This window comes from Leptodactylus fuscus, chromosome 6, assembly GCF_031893055.1.
Source record: "Leptodactylus fuscus isolate aLepFus1 chromosome 6, aLepFus1.hap2, whole genome shotgun sequence".
NCBI classification, from domain to species: domain Eukaryota; kingdom Metazoa; phylum Chordata; class Amphibia; order Anura; family Leptodactylidae; genus Leptodactylus; species Leptodactylus fuscus.
In genome coordinates, this window is record NC_134270.1 from 47,057,625 (window position 1) to 47,074,671 (window position 17,047).

A 17,047-nucleotide genomic window follows, 5' to 3' on the forward strand; every position below is an offset into this window, starting at 1 on the left:
AATGCCACTTTAACAAACAATCCTGCAGCTGCAGATATTCGGTGTCTAGCCGTTCCAGTTGGGCACCCAATAGAGAAGACAGATGTCATGTTGCAACGGCTTCTCAGTGTATACACCATGCTCGATGAGCGCTAGTTATATAATACAGGATGTGGTAATGTCGCTCCCTATATTAGAAGCAGATTATGTAACATGAATTACCAAAAACGGCCTGAAGTGAGATTTCACCTGTGACCAAGATTGTACATTTGTGAATGAATTTGAATAACTTTGTAAATACTTTGTTTTTCAGTTTTTGTATTGATTTCAAGATTTTTAAGTCCGTTTTATTAGTCACAAAAACATAGAATTCTTAAAGTTTAATGCTTCTATATAATCTACAGTGCACATAATGTATCTTAAAGGTGTAAGAACAAATTTAAAGGGATTCTACCATTAAAACCTTTTTTTTTTTTTTTTTTTTTTTGGATGAGACATCGGAATAGCCTTTAGAAAGGCTATTAGTCTCTTACCTTTAGATGTGGTCTCCGCCGCGCCGTTCCTTAGAAATTGGACAGAATACAAGGGTTCAAAAGCTTGTTGTTCGGATGCTTGCTGGCAGTAGAATTTCATAATGTAATGTTTTAAAAATTTTTGGGGATTTTTAGGATTGTCAAGCCCAAAACTGATGAAATAAATCTACCAACACCAACCAGTGTGATGGAGACAGAGAAGAGTGTGGGGTAAGTCAGGCAAAATGAACACCCAGTTGTTTTTTTTAATGCATTTAGCACCCTTATGAATTCTGTATGTATTTTTCATCCACAGGCATATAGATGAGATATCACTGTTTGTCACGTGCTAGGACTATTTTAGGATACAATTTGACCTTGCAATTTAATATCTACAACATCCAGTTGAGACTAAATGTTGTAAGCCAGTTACACACAGTTTACCTTGCCCTCTATGCTGGAAATGCCATCTGTGACCAATATTCCAGTCAGTTTGGTTTTTTAGTGACTGCTAGATCACGGTCATGTTGCGTGTAGTAATGCAACACAGTCGTGACTTTCATTGTAGCCCTGTTACCTTGGTGTCCTAGCTTCAAAAATGGCTAACAAAATTGCCAAAAGCAGCATTTGTGATGATCTTTCCATTTCATGTTTGCAGACAATCCCCTGCCATTGTAGATATGGATCCAATAGTGAAGGAGCAGAGTCCGCTTGAGCCAAAACAGGACGGTATGTATGTTCTTGGGGAGTGTCGAAGCATTTTCCCCTTCCAGAATTGTATGTATGTAAATGTATGTATGGCCTGTTAACAATTTGGCATAAATCAAAGGTACAATGGGTCTACATAAGATTGTTTCTGCCCATTATTTCAATTATATTTTGGATTATGGGGATAATATCACTCCTTACGGAGGGAGCACCTTTACAGGCGTATAGAGTCTTACAAAACCATTTTCGCTCCACTGGGGAATTATGGGATTTGCAGAAAGTCTAGAGGAATTCAGGCTGACACCCGAATCTGATTCCTCTTCATTTCCTGCCCCTGCTGGAGCCTTACACTGTGCATTTTTTGTCTGAATCAGCTTCTCTTTCAGCATGCCTCCTATTGAAATCGGTAAGAGGCAGAATCAGCCACTGATATTTGGATTGGAATTCACTTCAAAATCAGCAGCTAACTAAATATCTCACACAGTGGAGCATTAGGATCATACAGGAAATTATACAGAAGTATTGACCTGTCTGGATGTGAATATAGCACCTGGGAAAAGCAAGCTTAAGCTGCTTGTTGTATCATGTGTGCCTCTGTCTCTTCTCGCTCACTCTTTTCCGGCTTACTGTTCCCCTGTTCCCTCTTAATAGACTTCTATGTAAAGCTGTATTACAACAGTGAGCTTCTGTTCACTTGCTAAAGCAGAGATTACAAAATGAATGTCAGTTTAACATTGAGGGGGAGAGCAGGAAAAGAGTTGAGCGGAGAAAGAGAAATTTCCCTCGGATATGTTGCAAAGCTTACACTATTGATCTGATACAGAGTTTGGGAAAATGCTACTGACCATTTTAAAGGGTACCTGAGTTTTCATGAGCAGTTGAAGTATGTGCAGGGCCGTCTATATATGAAGGCTTATACAGTCATAGAACAATGTCCTATCAGTTTTTTGCTGCTAATACAATTTCTGAGGCTGTGGGCACATAGAATAAAGAGCAGTCTACCCCCTCCCCTCTTCATTTTGACTGGTTTTGTTTGTTTAAAGAAGACCTTTCATGGGTTTGGGGCACAGGCAGTTCTATATACTGAATTCAGCACACTGTCGGCTTTCCCGATCTGTGCCCCGGGTAAAGAACTTTCGGTCCCGGTACCATAGCTCTTTACAGTCAGAAGGACGTTCCTGACAGTCAGTCAGGTATGTCTTTCTCCACAGCAACGCCTATCGCGCTGTACAGTAGCGATGTAGCAATACTCACCTGCCTGTTAGCCAATCCCGAAGGCCAGGAGTTGGAGCAAAGATGGAAATCTTAAAGTGCCGTAGAGCATGTTACCAGCTAATATTCTCACTATGGTACATATTCATTCATTTATTAGCCTTAAAATAAGAACATTCCATATAAGAGTAATTAAAGGTGTCTAAAAAGTAGATACTGATGGTCATTCACTAGTATTAGTTTGAGAGGGGTCCGACACAGTTTCCTCACCAATCTTCTGCTATGGCCACCAAATCTGCATAATGTATAGACAGAAGCAGATGGCTCTATTCGATGTGCGGTAGCCATGCTGCAGTTATATGGCTCAGGTCCTGTTCACTTCAATGGCAGCTGAGTGTCGGTATCCCAGCAGGGACACTACACAGAGGTTTAGTGGCATTTCTTCCTAACAGGTTTGTCACTTTTTACACCTACAGATTGTAAACATGCAGAAGATGACATTGGGTTTAGTTCACCCCTCATGAGGTTACTGCAGCATGAACAGAGGCGGCAGGATTCGCTTCAGGGACCCAAACCCAGGACGGGTCTCCTGTTTGAGATTTCCAGTGATGATGGTTTCCAGATTTCTGCTAACAGCATTGAAGGTAGGAATGGGGAGGCAGTGCAGTGACGTTGTAAGAAAACATGAATTGCTCTCTGGGGAGTCTCATTCAGTCCGTTCTCTGTCCAGTCTTTAGTAGAACAAAGACTATTAAAGGGGTTTACCTGCATTATATTGTTGATGACCCATCTTACCGTCATCTACATCCTATTACTTGGAGTCTTGTACACCCGCCAAGTGCTTCGGCCTCTATGTTGAATATCAAGCACATTGCCATATGTTGTGTAGTGGTTGTTCTTGGCATTGCAGCTCAGCCTCCTTTCCTTGAGTGGGACCGACCTACAGACAGGCCACGGGAGGGATGAATGTGACGTCTTTGGCCTGTGAAACGGAAGCAACACTTATTGCTTTGAGCAGTTGATCCGTGGGGGTCCTTGGTATCTGATCTCCACTGATAGGATATTGATGAACTATGCTAAGGTTAGGTCATCAATATTTAGTTTCCAGAAAACCCTTAAGCCTACCCCCTAGTTGGTCTGCAGACAAAGATGGAGCAGATAAGCAAGAGATCCATTTGTGTTCTCTACAAGGTTTCTACAACAGTGTGTCAGAATTGAGCTGGAAATACTGTATCTAGGTTTGGTATTCCTTTCACAGATCGTTTACAAATAAGCAATTTTTTTTATCCTTGCAGAAGCATGGAAGTCTTTGACTGACAAAGTCCAAGAAGCGAGATCCAATGCAAGACTAAAGCAGCTGTCGTTTGCAGGTAGTGTGATTTAGTGCGTTTCTCTTCATTGGGTCATAGCACGTTTCTGAGAATTGAAAATAATTATGCAGTGCCACACTTATTTCTAGGTAGTGTCTGGTATTGCAGCTCTGTTTCTTTGCAGTGAATGCAGCTACAATGCCACATACAAATGTAGCACTATTTCTAGAGGATGCAGATGTATTTATTTAATCTTAATATGGTGCAAAGATTGTATAGGCATAGTTTGGAGCTTATGGACCTCTGTGCCAAATATAAAGGTCCAATCATAAGTAATAATCTCTTTGTATTTTGCACAGTGGCATTTGGGACCCTTCAGACACTAGGGCCCATGTGTTTAGTTTACCAAAAGTCTTGGAATCCGCATAAATGTATTTACTAAGAAAACTTGGAAAAATAGATTGATAAATCTGCTATATTGGCTTCAGTACAGTGTGCGCCTCTTGTGACTAACTCCTTCCTGTGGCAGGTGTTAATGGGCTCAGGATGCTGGGGATTATACATGACGCTGTGGTGTTTCTTGTGGAGCAGCTTTATGGTGCAAACAAATGTCGCAGCTATAAGTTCCGTTTCCACCATCCAGCTGGAGAAGAAGAGCCTCCTATCAACCCTCATGGGGCAGCACGTGCTGAGGTGCACCAAAGGTGAGTAGTAATGGAGGGGAAGAAAGCATGAGACAAATCTTAACCGCATATCTGGTTAAGGTAGTAATAGTAGACCGTCCCTCTCCTTTTGTTCAAGATCAAATCCACACACAGAAGACTGTTCAGCTTATCAGCAGCTGATTTATTATCCTGCTCTGTTATGAAAAATGGCTCACTAGAAGTTATAGATCATGTCCCTCTCTGACCGCGGTCTCCCTTGTCCTCCTTCCCCATTATTTATAGACTTCATTACTCAGTGTGAAAGTTTTGATACACTTTAAAGTCAGATTTGCTGGAGACTCCATTGCAGTCATTTGAGCCAAAAAATTATGAAACCTAGCACAGTGTTTTGTAACTTTGCCACGTCTTTCTGTCCTGTGATGCCGCTCCTCTCTCCATGCCACCCTTCTGTTTCACTGCGATAGTAACAATTATTGTAACCCGTTAAATAGTCACTATTGATAAAACTGGAGAACCTCATTTTTTGGACGATAAGACGCGTCTCAATATAACACACACCCCGGGTTTGAGGGTTTGAAAATTAACAAAACAAATTTCATATTAATTTAACTTTCCTTGGTATTCTACTGGCACTATACTAAGTGGGTGCCACTAAAGGGCATTACACTATGGGGGTAAATAATGGGGCGTTATTGCCCCCTCACAATAAAATTCCACTTTAGTGCCTAAAGTCACAGTTGATAAAACAGGAGTAGTTCATAGTTTGGACAGTAAGATGCATCTGACTATAAGACTCCATATAATTCCACCGTTAGTGCCCCCATATTAGACACAGTATAATGTTCCTTAATGCCCCACACAAGCAGAATAATTCTCCTTATTACCTTAAAGAGGCAGCAGGGCTTTATAAGTTGCAGGTGACCTGCGCTACCAATATAGTAATGAATTAATGCTAAAGGGCAGTGGCCGGGAGGTGAGTGGCTTCTGACCTCTCTGATTATGGAGTCAGACATAAAGAGGCTTAAGTCCCTGTTCAGACAGTGGTCAGCCAACTATACTATTCTCTCTGCCCTGCACTAGTCTGTCATGCAGCTTTGTCAGCATTTCTTTCTATTATAAAGCAGACTGGCACTGCTGGACCCCAATGACTTAAGATTAAAAGATGCAGGCACTTTCTAGCATTTAGCAAGTCATTCCTTGCTAAAAAGTACGCCTTATAGTCCGAATAATACAGTTCATCTGCTCAGCAGAGTAACCGCGCGCCCTTTCAAAACCACTTTTTGAAAGTGGAGCGAGTGTCGTAAAAATGTCTCAAAGGTTTTAATCTGATGAGCTGTAAAACACTTTTCACTCTTTGACTGCAGGATTAGTGTGTGTAGGTCTTGATAACATCCCATTACTATGTAGTATATTAGTTTTCCATACAAAGAAGTGTTACTCATAGATCCTCTTTCTTAACAGGAAATCTGCCTTTGACATGTTTAATTTCTTGGCCTCCAAACATCGGCAGCCTCCAGAATACAAACCAAATGATGAAGAGGAGGAAGAGGTGCAGCTGAAATCTGTGCGGTAAATAGCTTGAACACTTGTTACCTTGTATGTTGTGCCACAGTGTAGCATGTTGTTCTAATTCATGTCTCCTTTTGGAGTAGGAGGGCCACCAGCATGGATCTGCCAATGCCAATGAGATTCCGGCATCTTAAGAAGACATCTAAAGAAGCTGTAGGTGTTTACAGGTGTGTATACTACTTGATGTGACTAATATTGAATTTCTGAGTTTAAAAAAAAAAGTGGATAAAAGATAAGACAAGCAACACAGTTTTCAAAATAAAAGGAGAAATAACAGAATAAACCTGATAACTCTAGTCTTAGTTTCCAGGAGCTTGGAGGATCTCTCAGATGAACTGAGCACATCTAGCTTGTTTGCTGGCTTCCTAGACCTTCCCCATCTTTTGTATTGTGAAGCTCCTGGCTTATGTATAGCCATGCCTCCTGCCAGGGTGTTTACCTCTTCCCCCTTTTCACATCTTGAAAATTTGGGAAGTGGCTGGCCTCATCCGCTCGTTGGAAAGAGGAGTAACCCACAGATGGCCATGCGGTCACTGTCTGGTCACAACTTCGGGATTACCGCTTTTAATACGGGAAGACTCTGTACGTCGAAAATGGTGCATTGTGTTCCATTTCATTTGCGTTCCATGCCTAGGGCTGATAGAGATACAGTCATGTAATATCCATGGAATCTAAGAAGCTAACCCTGGGGAAGCACACTGGTATGAATATTCATATGAATGCAATATATTCTTGACATATTTAGATTATGTGCAACCAGACCCAAGTCAGCTGTGTAGACTAGGGTTAGGTTCAGATCTGCGCTTGTTCTCCATTATAGAATAAGGCAAACAGTGGAATATTTGGATTATTCATTAGATTCCACATGAATTATGTTAAAATTGCTGGTTTCTATTTTCTTCTTAGATCTCCAATTCACGGCCGAGGTCTTTTCTGCAAAAGAAACATTGACGCTGGAGAGATGGTGATAGAGTATTCAGGAAACGTCATACGTTCTACATTGACTGACAAAAGAGAGAAATATTATGACGGAAAGGTAAAGCAATGCTTTCTCAGTTTTGGGGGGGGTTTGCGCAGTAGTTAAATTTGGGTTACGTTGATACTGTATTTTTGGAACAGAATTTTGAGGGGGGGTTTTCACCGGAAAATAAGTTTCTAAAAACACCCCTAATATGCTTCCGGTCGTTTTCACTGGGAGGCAATGACTGGCTCTTGGTTTTGTAAGGGTTTCATGTGCAGCAAATTTTGTTTCTGAATTGTTAGTCATTGAAATCCGTTCACTCATCAGAATAGGATTGTCTTAGTCATCTTTGTATTACAAGCCCCATAGACAAGTGGGACTGTCTCTGAAATTTCTGCAACAAATATCCTACGTGTGATGTCTACAGTCTGAATGGTGAGAGTGTTCTCATGAAGACTGTTTATGATGGGTCTAAAGTGTGTGGTCTCTTGGAGTCCGACAGCGGGAAACCCATTGATCAGGAGAGTATTGGGGCCCCTATGTGAATGAAACAGCAGTGCATATGCGTGAGCAGTGGTTACCCATGTACACTACCAGTCCATTCCAAAGTCTCTAGGACCTCTACTTTTGTGATTGTGTTTGGTCAAAGCAATAAGACCTCTATTACTTACACTGTTGATAGGTGACAGATGTTTATGGGAAATCTCTTTAAAAATATACAATCAACAGATCTTCCTAACGAAACCTTAAAGAGGACTTTTCATGTCCTCAGGCACATGCGGTGTTATATATTTCTAGAAAGCAGACAGTGCGCTGAATTCAGCACACTGTTGGCTTTCCCGTTACGTTCCCCGGGGGGAAGAGCTATCGGTGCAGTTACTGATATCTCTTCACTTTCAGAAGGGCGTTCCTGACAGTCTAACTTGGAACGCTTCTCTTGACAGTATTTACTCGTCCATAGACTAGTATTTGGGGAGGGGGGGCTTTTGTCGCCGCTCAGCGGCATGGCTGGGCGGTAAGGAATGCCCCCTCAGAGTATAGCGCTACAGACAGTACTGTCAGGAGGGGCGTTCCCAGTTACTGTCAGGAACACTCTTATGACAGTGAAGAGCTATCGGTAATGACACCAATATTTCTTCCCCTGGGGCACGTAACGGGAAAGCCAACAGTGTGCTGAATTCAGCGGTATATAAAACCACATGTGCCCGAAGAAATGAAAGGTCCTCTTTAAGAAAGTGCTGAGAAAGAATGTGGGGAAAAAAGTCTTAAATGTGTTTTAGAAGAATAATCAGCCCTTAATTTGTTCATGCTTGTCTCTCCTATAGGGTATTGGCTGCTATATGTTCCGTATTGATGACTCTGAGGTGGTGGACGCCACCATGCACGGCAATGCTGCTCGCTTCATCAACCACTCCTGTGAGCCTAACTGTTACTCTCGCGTTATTCCAATTGATGGACAGAAACACATTGTCATATTTGCAATGCGTAAAATTTACCGCGGGGAGGAGCTCACCTACGACTACAAGTTCCCCATCGAAGATGCTAGCAACAAGTTAGCATGCAACTGCGGGACCAAAAAATGCCGCAAGTTTCTCAACTGATCAAGGTTCTAAAACCTTCAAAGTGATGCATAGGACAGGTTGGAGTCAAGGGCACTCCCAGTATGCAGGAAGCATGCAGCCACCGCTTAGTGGAAACCTATTCTTCACAGCTTAAGACGCCTCCTGGAGACCGTGGTCTTCTGTTCGTGGCTCTACTTTACTCCTACGTGGCCAAGAATGCACTGCACGCCTGAGTAACATATGTATATCCATAGGGAACATGCTGTAATGATACGGACCATCCCTAATGATGACGACTTGCAGCATATAATGAGCATGAGTGTACCTGTATACTGCTTTACTGTCACACGGCAGTGATTAGTAGTTCTATATTTTTAATTTATTTTTGTATATGTACCCAACTTTGCATGGCACTGTTGGTAATCAAAGTTGTGAGGTTTCTTTCTTTCCCATGTGCTCTGAAAGGGCAGGTGGTGCTTCTGATATACCCTAATATTAGAGTATAGAAGACCACCTCACGTGAGACCTGCTTGTAGGTTGAAGAACATAAGGAAGACAAATGCGGGCACCTCAACCAACAAGGGCGCTTCGGAAAGACGTCTCGTAAGACATGAATCGTGTATGCAGTCCTAGGGGACTGACTTGTTAATATAGACACTCATTTTTGACTCTCTCCTAAGAGAGTCAGAATCCTGCATACCTCTCATCCTTCACTGAGGTACGTTCCTCCTGATCATAACAGGAAGGGGCTATTACAGCACTGACTAAAGAAGGCAAGTTATGAAGGGGGTTAGAGACCCTTCTGTATGTCAGCCTCTTAAGAGGTTCAGGTTCGTCCTGTAGGGTCGGGGGTGTTTGGAGATTGTAGATTGTGTAATGACACTCAGGAGCTGCAATATCTTATGGGGCATTAGATAGCACTGACTTCCGGAAGTATCGGCTCCATGATTATCTCCTAAAAAAAAAAAAAAAAAAAAAGGATAATGTTACGGGCCCATTTATGGAAGCTGACGAAAGTTGTTTTTTGTTGTTTTTTTTTGAAGCATAGACCAATCATGATGGGGATGACATCTAGGGGGCAGCAGTGCTTGTGCGCTGTACTTCTAGAACCCTGTACTTTTGATGATGATGGTAATTATTTAGGAGAACGGTTTGGATTGCCCTAAATTGCAGGAAATATATTTATTTTAATATTTAAAATAATTGTGAAATCATGCAATACAATATAGTGTACTGAGGAACAGGTTATGTTTACTATCGGGGGGGCTCTCGACACTACGCAGGACTTCAGAGCCCCTCCTCACCACCACCACATTTCAAAGCACCCCTGAAAAAGCTAACCACAGCAGTAATCAAGAACGAGGCAAAAATGCTCTCGCCACTCTCCTTCCCCCCCCCCCCCTCCGGCGATGTAATCGTTCACCTCCCGCCTTCCGTTTACATCTTCTGTTTTATTTTTCGTAGTATTTAAAAAAAAAAAAAAAAAAAAATTAAAAAAAGGAAAAAAAAATTAAAAAAGGATTAAAAAAAAAGTTTTTTACAAAATGTAAATACTCTATATTTTTCTATTGGAAGCACTTAATAATCGCTAAGGAAGCACTTAAAGCAGGGGGATGGGAAGTCTTTACCGAATTTGGTGTATTCAAATTTATTTTTTGGAAAAAAAAATGTTTGTTTTTTTTGAATCTGTGAAATTGTTTATTTTCTCATAGGCTGCTGATGAGGTAACGTTTTTGATGATATTTCGGCGGGAATCATTGTTATTGGCCTTGTTAAAACTGCGTTAATGCCTTCTTCAGAGGACGGGGGAGGATTTTTTTTTATCATGATCGTAAGATTTCTGTATGTTGTAGGAATTTATTTATTATTTTAAAGTGAATATCAACCTGACTGTCGTATGCTTCAGCATGAAATTGCCGAAGCGAAATTCCATAGTGTCCGAAGACGGGGCTGAGGGTTTACATCCATAGCTATCTCTCAGGTAGAATCTCTTATGTAACATTGTAGAGCTGACTACTTGCTTGTTGGTTGAATCGCCCATACTCCCAAGTGGGTGACTGTTTACATGGGCTGTATTGCAAGGCGTGCGCTAGAGCCCAATACATAAGGCTTCTGTATTCTCTGCATGCACTTCTTATGCATGTAAAGCTGGCCATACACTTAAGATCGACGGCTGAACCCACCAAATTTGGCGGGACTGGTCAGCTCTCCTTCTTCAGTAGATGTCAGGGGAGAGAAGGATCAGGCGCCTCAAGGAGATAAGCCTCTGCCAGTGGTACCTAGCAGACTCCTACTTCCCTATTCCCCATTGAAAACACATGCATGCTTGGCCAAGCTAACTGTGTATGTGTATGAGGGGAGATGGCTATAGGCCAAACAAGCGTTCAGTGACGGCTTTCTAAATTGTATGGGCAGCTTTAGGCTCTGGCCATTGTCTGATAATACAGCTCATGGTAGCAGCTAAAAGGTCTACAAGCATTTTTCTTTACTAGACAGTTCACTTTTCTTAAGCATCATCATTTTAATCCCTTGTCCATCTTAAACCTAGTATAATACATGTGTTTTCTATGTGGCTGGTCTGGCTTGGCCGCAGTAAAGGGTTAACCTTGAACCCTTACATACAAGTGTTATGTGACATAGAACTACAGGATACTCCCGCAGTATCTTTTTTTTAAGGTCTTAGTAATAAATTTTATTATTTATATCGCACTTTAACCTGTTTATTTTTCCTATAGAAAACTAACAGTGTGAGAAGTGTTGGCGTTATACACTTAAAGGGTTTCTCCAGTTGGCCTTGCATAAATGAATTGTACAGGTGAATATAAGAAGCCTGTAATATGTTAAGTTGCTTTCTTACTCCTTATCAGCCTGTTTCACTCCATAGACCTACACAGAACTCTATGGAGATGGGAGGGGGGATGAGGACGATGTTAATTGGCTTATTGCCTCTTATCTCTGGCATAGCAGTATTACATAAGCTCCCCTTCAGTCACAGGATAGCAGAGTGTAGCAGCAGCCAGAACCTGTTTTCCAGAAGACGCTTCACATCCCCTCCCTTCTCTATAGACTAATATTTAAGAAGGAATTCGGCTTGATAAATGGAGAAGGCAACATAAATGAAATTTATTACGCAGTTTATTTACGCCTCTAATACTCATTTCTGAAAGGTTTTATTTTATTTTTATAACTGGAAGTACAATTTAACATCCAGCACCACAAATGTATGATGTAAGTTCAGGAACAAGCAGGGCCTGCATGTGAGCTGGAAGGGCAGGAGTTAGCTCCAGCCAGACTGTTTAACATCTTAGGGTGCATTCACACTGAGTATACGCGCGTATCACATTGAAACCAATAGGGAAAAAAGCAGCCCATTCATTTCAATGGAGAGCGCTCGTATGCTGGCTCCCATTGAAATGAATGGGATCTGCTTTGTACGCGCTGATTCTGAACGTGCTTTACGTTCAGAATCGGCTCAGCGTATACTTTGTGTAAACTAGCCTTAAGGGTGCATTCACACTGAGTTTTTTTGCAGGTGGATTTTGTCATGGAATCCGCCTGCAAAAAAAAATGCTCCCATCTGAATGGGAGTCGCTCGCTTTTTTTTCCTTTCTACTAATGGGGAAAAAGAATCGCCATGCCCTTTCTTTCTGCCACTTCCGTGGTGCGAGACACCCTCCTGATTAGGCCCATTCATTCAGGCCTAAACAGGAGCTGGATGCTGATGCACTGCATCGGCGTCACGGCTAGCCGCGCAGAGTTCACACGGCGGAAAAGGTTTCCGCTGTGTGAACATACCCCTAGAGGCCACAGTCAATAGCATGCTTTCTCTGCTAGGTTCAGACCCATGTGTGTACAGCCCTCTCCATCTACAGTGGCTGTGAGACGGCAATCAAGAGTAGAGATAGGTGAGACACATCTATTGGACATTTATGGCATATCCTGTGGAATGTACCATAAATACCACTAGGGGTAGCTTACAGGTATGTACAATGGTGGACCTAAAAGGCAACCATTCACTTTAAAGAGGACCTTTCATCAGATTGGGCACAGGCAGTTCCATATACTGCTGGAAAGCAGACAGTGTGCTGAATTCAGCGCACTATCTGCTTTCCCGAACTGTTCCCCGGGTAAAGAGCCATCGGTCCTGGTACTGTAGCGCTTTACAGTCAGAAGGGCGTTCCTGACAGTCTGTCAGGAACGTCCTTCTCCACAGCAGAGCCTATCACGCTGTACAGTTGAGCAGAGGGAGGGGGTCATTCCTCCCCGCTCACCAGTGCTCGTCCATAGACAAGTATTATCAGGAGGGGAGGGCAGGAAAAAAAAAAATCTAGCATTTTTTTCCCACCACCCATTCATTGCAATGGGCTTTGCAAGATGGAATCCATCTGAAAATAGGCCATAGCGTCTTTGGGTTTTTTTTTGTTTTTTCCCTCTAGATGAAAAAAATGTGCATGACTCCCAATGAAATGAGTGGGAGGGTTTTTAAGGCAGATTCCACCTGCAAAAAAACTGTGTGAGCTTACCCTTTAAGGTCTGAGGGTTGGTCAATGACCATACAGTGTTATCAACAGAACCTGATGGAAATGGGCAAAAAAAATAAGATCTGTCCATAGACTAGACAACTTTAGGTATAGTCCAGTCGGTTGCCATTTTAATGACATGCAGTTCTACAGCTTAAGGGGGTTGTCACATGAAGCCAAACCCTCATGTTATGGAATATGGACATCATAGGCTTGGGCCCCCTGATAGGGGTCAGAACAGAGGCAGACCCCATAGGAGTGTCTCCCCATTCTGGCAGACTGGTAGTGAATGGTCACCATGTAATATAGAGTATCTCCCATGTGAGAACTGCTGCAGACAAAATGCCTTATTGGCCTTTTCGAGGTGTCTGCGAAAAATGCCATGAGCAGAATATTGGGTGATAAGCTAATCGTTCCAGGAGCTGTATTCTGAACGGGATCTTCTCCGATGGGACAACCCCTGGAAATTCTTAACGTACAACACTTTTCTGAAGCCTAGTTTTATCCCATAAGATTTACAAAACCCCATCTTTTGGCCAACATTAAAATATGTTTGTAGTAGGAGCATGACTGGTCTCCATCTCCGCAACCCATGTTTAAGGTCGACAAGGGATTGTCTGTTATAAAATAGGAACATTAAAACATCACCTCCGACTAGTATTAACTGGCGATATATCACAAGACAGGGAGTGTACACATCACGATACTCCAAATCTGAAGCTTCCAGCATCTTAGAGCAAACATGAATCTTACAAGTGTAACTGTTTGGGCGGCCACCATAAAATCCGCCACAATTGTGCGTCGTAACTTTGTCTACAGTGTTTGTATTCACCAGTACACAACCGGTTTCCGTTCATAAACCACACCGAATTTCCGAATCTCCCAGGCTTCCCGCAGCAAGTGAGGGAAATGTGTTGTCAGGCCGCAGAATGCCCTGTAAACCCTGGAGATTTTGTATCTAATCATGACTTGTACAATAAGGTTTTGTTTTTCAGCTAGATATTAGGTTTTTAGAGCTTGCAGGGCATCAGCCCCTCTACATTTACGTAAAACAAACTGGTGTTCTTGTGATCTTTGACTTTTAGATATCTGTGGCTTTAAATCTGGCCTGTATAGCAGGCGCAACAGTCAATATAAGGTAATATATCCGCTGACTTGTATTCTACGACTGCCATCCTGTGTAACCCTCTCTCCATCCTGTTTCCTGCTGCTCTTCCAGAATCTTTTTGTTTTATTTCCTTTTTTTTTTTTCTTATTTTAATGGAAAAAAAAATAAAGAAAAAAGGAAACTGTCGTAGTTTTATCAGTGTTATTTAAAAAATATATAAAAGGATTAAAAAAAAACAAGTGTCCGCTTTGGACAGAACCGAAGGAAATAAAAATGTACAACTGTTTGCTATGAAAACAGAAACTGTCAGGTCTGAATGTAAAGTGTACATAGATGTAAAAACTAAAGAGAGGAGTTTTAAACATGTTTGCTTTTTTTTCTATGCACTTTTTTTAATTTAAGTGATTAGGTTCCTAAATAAAATGTCCAGTTTCTTGATGTACAAAATGCGTTTTGGCTTTTTTTTTGCATTCATTAGGTTTTATTTTTCATAAATGTATATAGGGGAAAACTAGTCAAAGGGGTCGTGTAGGAAATGCAATGCCAGAATCTAAGCAGAGGGCTTCGTCCGGTTCTTGCATTGGGCCCCTTGTCCAGCAGCAGACCCCCTCTGCCATTTGTAGTAACATGCACATGTGGACAAAATTGTTGGTAGCCTTAGTTTAATGAAAGAAAACCCCACAATGGTCACAGAAATAACTTGAATCTGACCAAAGTAGTAGTAATTAAAAATTCTATGAAAATGAACCAATGGAAGTCAGACATTGCTTTTCACTTCAACAGAATTTTTTTAAAGGGGCTCTATCACTGGGAAAAGTCATTTTTAGTTAATCACATCCTTGCATAGGCTTTAGAAATGCTATTCCACATCTACCTTTAGTATGTAGATTGCCTCAATCTGTTTTTAGTCATATGCTAATGAGCTTCCATCCAGCACAGGAAGTTCCCAGCAGCACTCCTCTCTGCGATTATCTCCTATCTGTGTGTAAACAGGAAGCTGAGTCATCAGCAGCCTGTGCTGTGCTCATAGGAAACAATAGGTGAGGAGTGCACGATGTATCGTGCACCAGTCTAATTAGCATATGAATAAAAACAGACTTATCCAGAAACCACTGAGGCAATCTATATACTAAAGGTAGATGTGGAATAGCATTTCTAAAGGTTATGCAAGGATGTGATTAGTTAAAAATGACTTTTCCCAGTGATAGAGCCCCTTTAACAATAAAACTCATGACACAGGCCTGGACATAAATGATTGGGTGTAATGGTATGTTTGCAAAACTTTTTCTTGAATACTGCAAAATCTAGTGTAGACTCCTGTGTGAGGTGACCTGCAGGATGTAAGGGGCCTGGAAATGGTTATGTAATATGGGAACCTTTCTCAGAGGATAACCAAGGGGATGTGACGGACCCTGTGGGGATGGCTGGAGTTTGGTTAGAAGTATTTCTGTGGCAGTATGGGAGCCTGCACACGGAGTTACGCTCAGCTCATTCTGAACGTAAAACTCGTTCAGAATGAGCGCGTAAAAACCACATCCCATTGATTTCTATGGGTGTCTGCATACATGCGCTACCCATTGAAATCAATGGTGTGAACCTAGCACAAGTTTACCAGTGGCTAATAGTAGAATAACAGTACAGTCTATCGGGTCCTGATACAGGGTGAGTGGCTATTCAGGCTCGACAAGGTACATTTATCCACTTTAAGGGTACTGAGTTTTCCTGAAAAGTTGAAATATGTGCAGGGTCTTGCTGGGCAGTCTATTCTATCACTGTATAAGCCTTCAGAAATCTTGTCATCAGTTTTTCTGCTGCTAATGAAGATTGTGGTTAGAACTGCAGTTTCCATGATCCAGATGGGAGGACACGGTACTATAGTTCAATGCAGATGAGTGCGGACAAACCTCGGGCTTTTAAAGTGTAGACACGCCACTGGAACGCCCCCCCACATGACCTCGCACGATTCCATTGGTTGCACCCACTCTTGATGCCGTGCAGTGCTACAAGGGGCGTGGTTCTGATTTGAAGCACCGCCCACAGACTCATATTGCTCCTGGCTGGTAGAATTCCCCAGCTAGGGAATAATTCTATGTCATATCATCAATGTACATATTGTTCTGAGTAATATCAGTCTCCCACTAGGGGACTATGGAGCTATTTACACACAGCGGTTTTTCCACCAAGAAGACTCGTCTGTAGTATTGAAATACTTAGCTGGCAGGAACATCGGAGCAGCAGGACCGGACCACACTGGGAGGACACCAGAGCACCAGGGAAAGGTGAGCATGGTTTTTCTGTATCTTTTTCACCTCCACCTGCCTAATTTACACAAAAAGAATTTCTCCTGGACAACCTTCTAAATTCTACTGAAAAAAGTGACACAGATGCTTTGTAGCTACAGCGTTCACATTGAACACCATATTTCTCAATGTATTTATGCATACTTATCAACCGTCCAGAATTCAGCGAGACAGTCCCGGATTCTGGATGTTATGATACCAACTCATCTGCGACCGGAGGATGCAGAGGAGTTAAATACAATGACAAAGCAGGAGCCATTCACAAACAGCACCTACGTCACCCCTCTGTATGAAGCCCATCCCTGTGTGCTCCAGCCCCAGGAGCAGTGGAGTGATGTGAAGGTGTCACTCACATTGTGGCTGCAGCTACCAGAACACTCTGGAAGAAGACACTTCTATAGAGCAGCAGGAAAGTGAGGAGAGGACAATAGCAGTATTTTTTTCATCATATTAAATTGGGGACAGATGTAAAGGGGGCAGGTGGAGGGTGACATCAAATTTTGGGCAGCTGGAGGGGGACATTAAACAGTGGGCGTCTCTGGATGGGGACATCAAACTGGGGGCAAGTTGGAAGGGGACATTATACTTGGAGGAGTACATTAAATTGTGGGGGTAGCTGGAGGGGGACATATCTTCTTCCG

General features: G+C 42.2%; 1 protein-coding gene across 2 annotated transcripts in view; it reads left to right on the plus strand.

Moving 5' to 3' along the window:
* Positions 1-14,535, plus strand: part of KMT2A (lysine methyltransferase 2A) — a 73,716-nt gene extending 59,181 nt beyond the window's left edge. For both annotated transcript variants that reach the window (XM_075279875.1, XM_075279874.1), the window contains exons 28-36: positions 648-722; positions 1,150-1,220; positions 2,888-3,055; positions 3,707-3,781; positions 4,251-4,425; positions 5,848-5,955; positions 6,039-6,122; positions 6,862-6,991; positions 8,242-14,535. In XM_075279875.1, coding sequence (XP_075135976.1) covers positions 648-722; positions 1,150-1,220; positions 2,888-3,055; positions 3,707-3,781; positions 4,251-4,425; positions 5,848-5,955; positions 6,039-6,122; positions 6,862-6,991; positions 8,242-8,517 — 1,162 coding nt within the window. In that variant the 3' untranslated portion in view covers positions 8,518-14,535. The remainder of the gene's footprint in view (positions 1-647; positions 723-1,149; positions 1,221-2,887; positions 3,056-3,706; positions 3,782-4,250; positions 4,426-5,847; positions 5,956-6,038; positions 6,123-6,861; positions 6,992-8,241) is intronic.
* Positions 14,536-17,047: the final 2,512 nt, after the last annotated feature.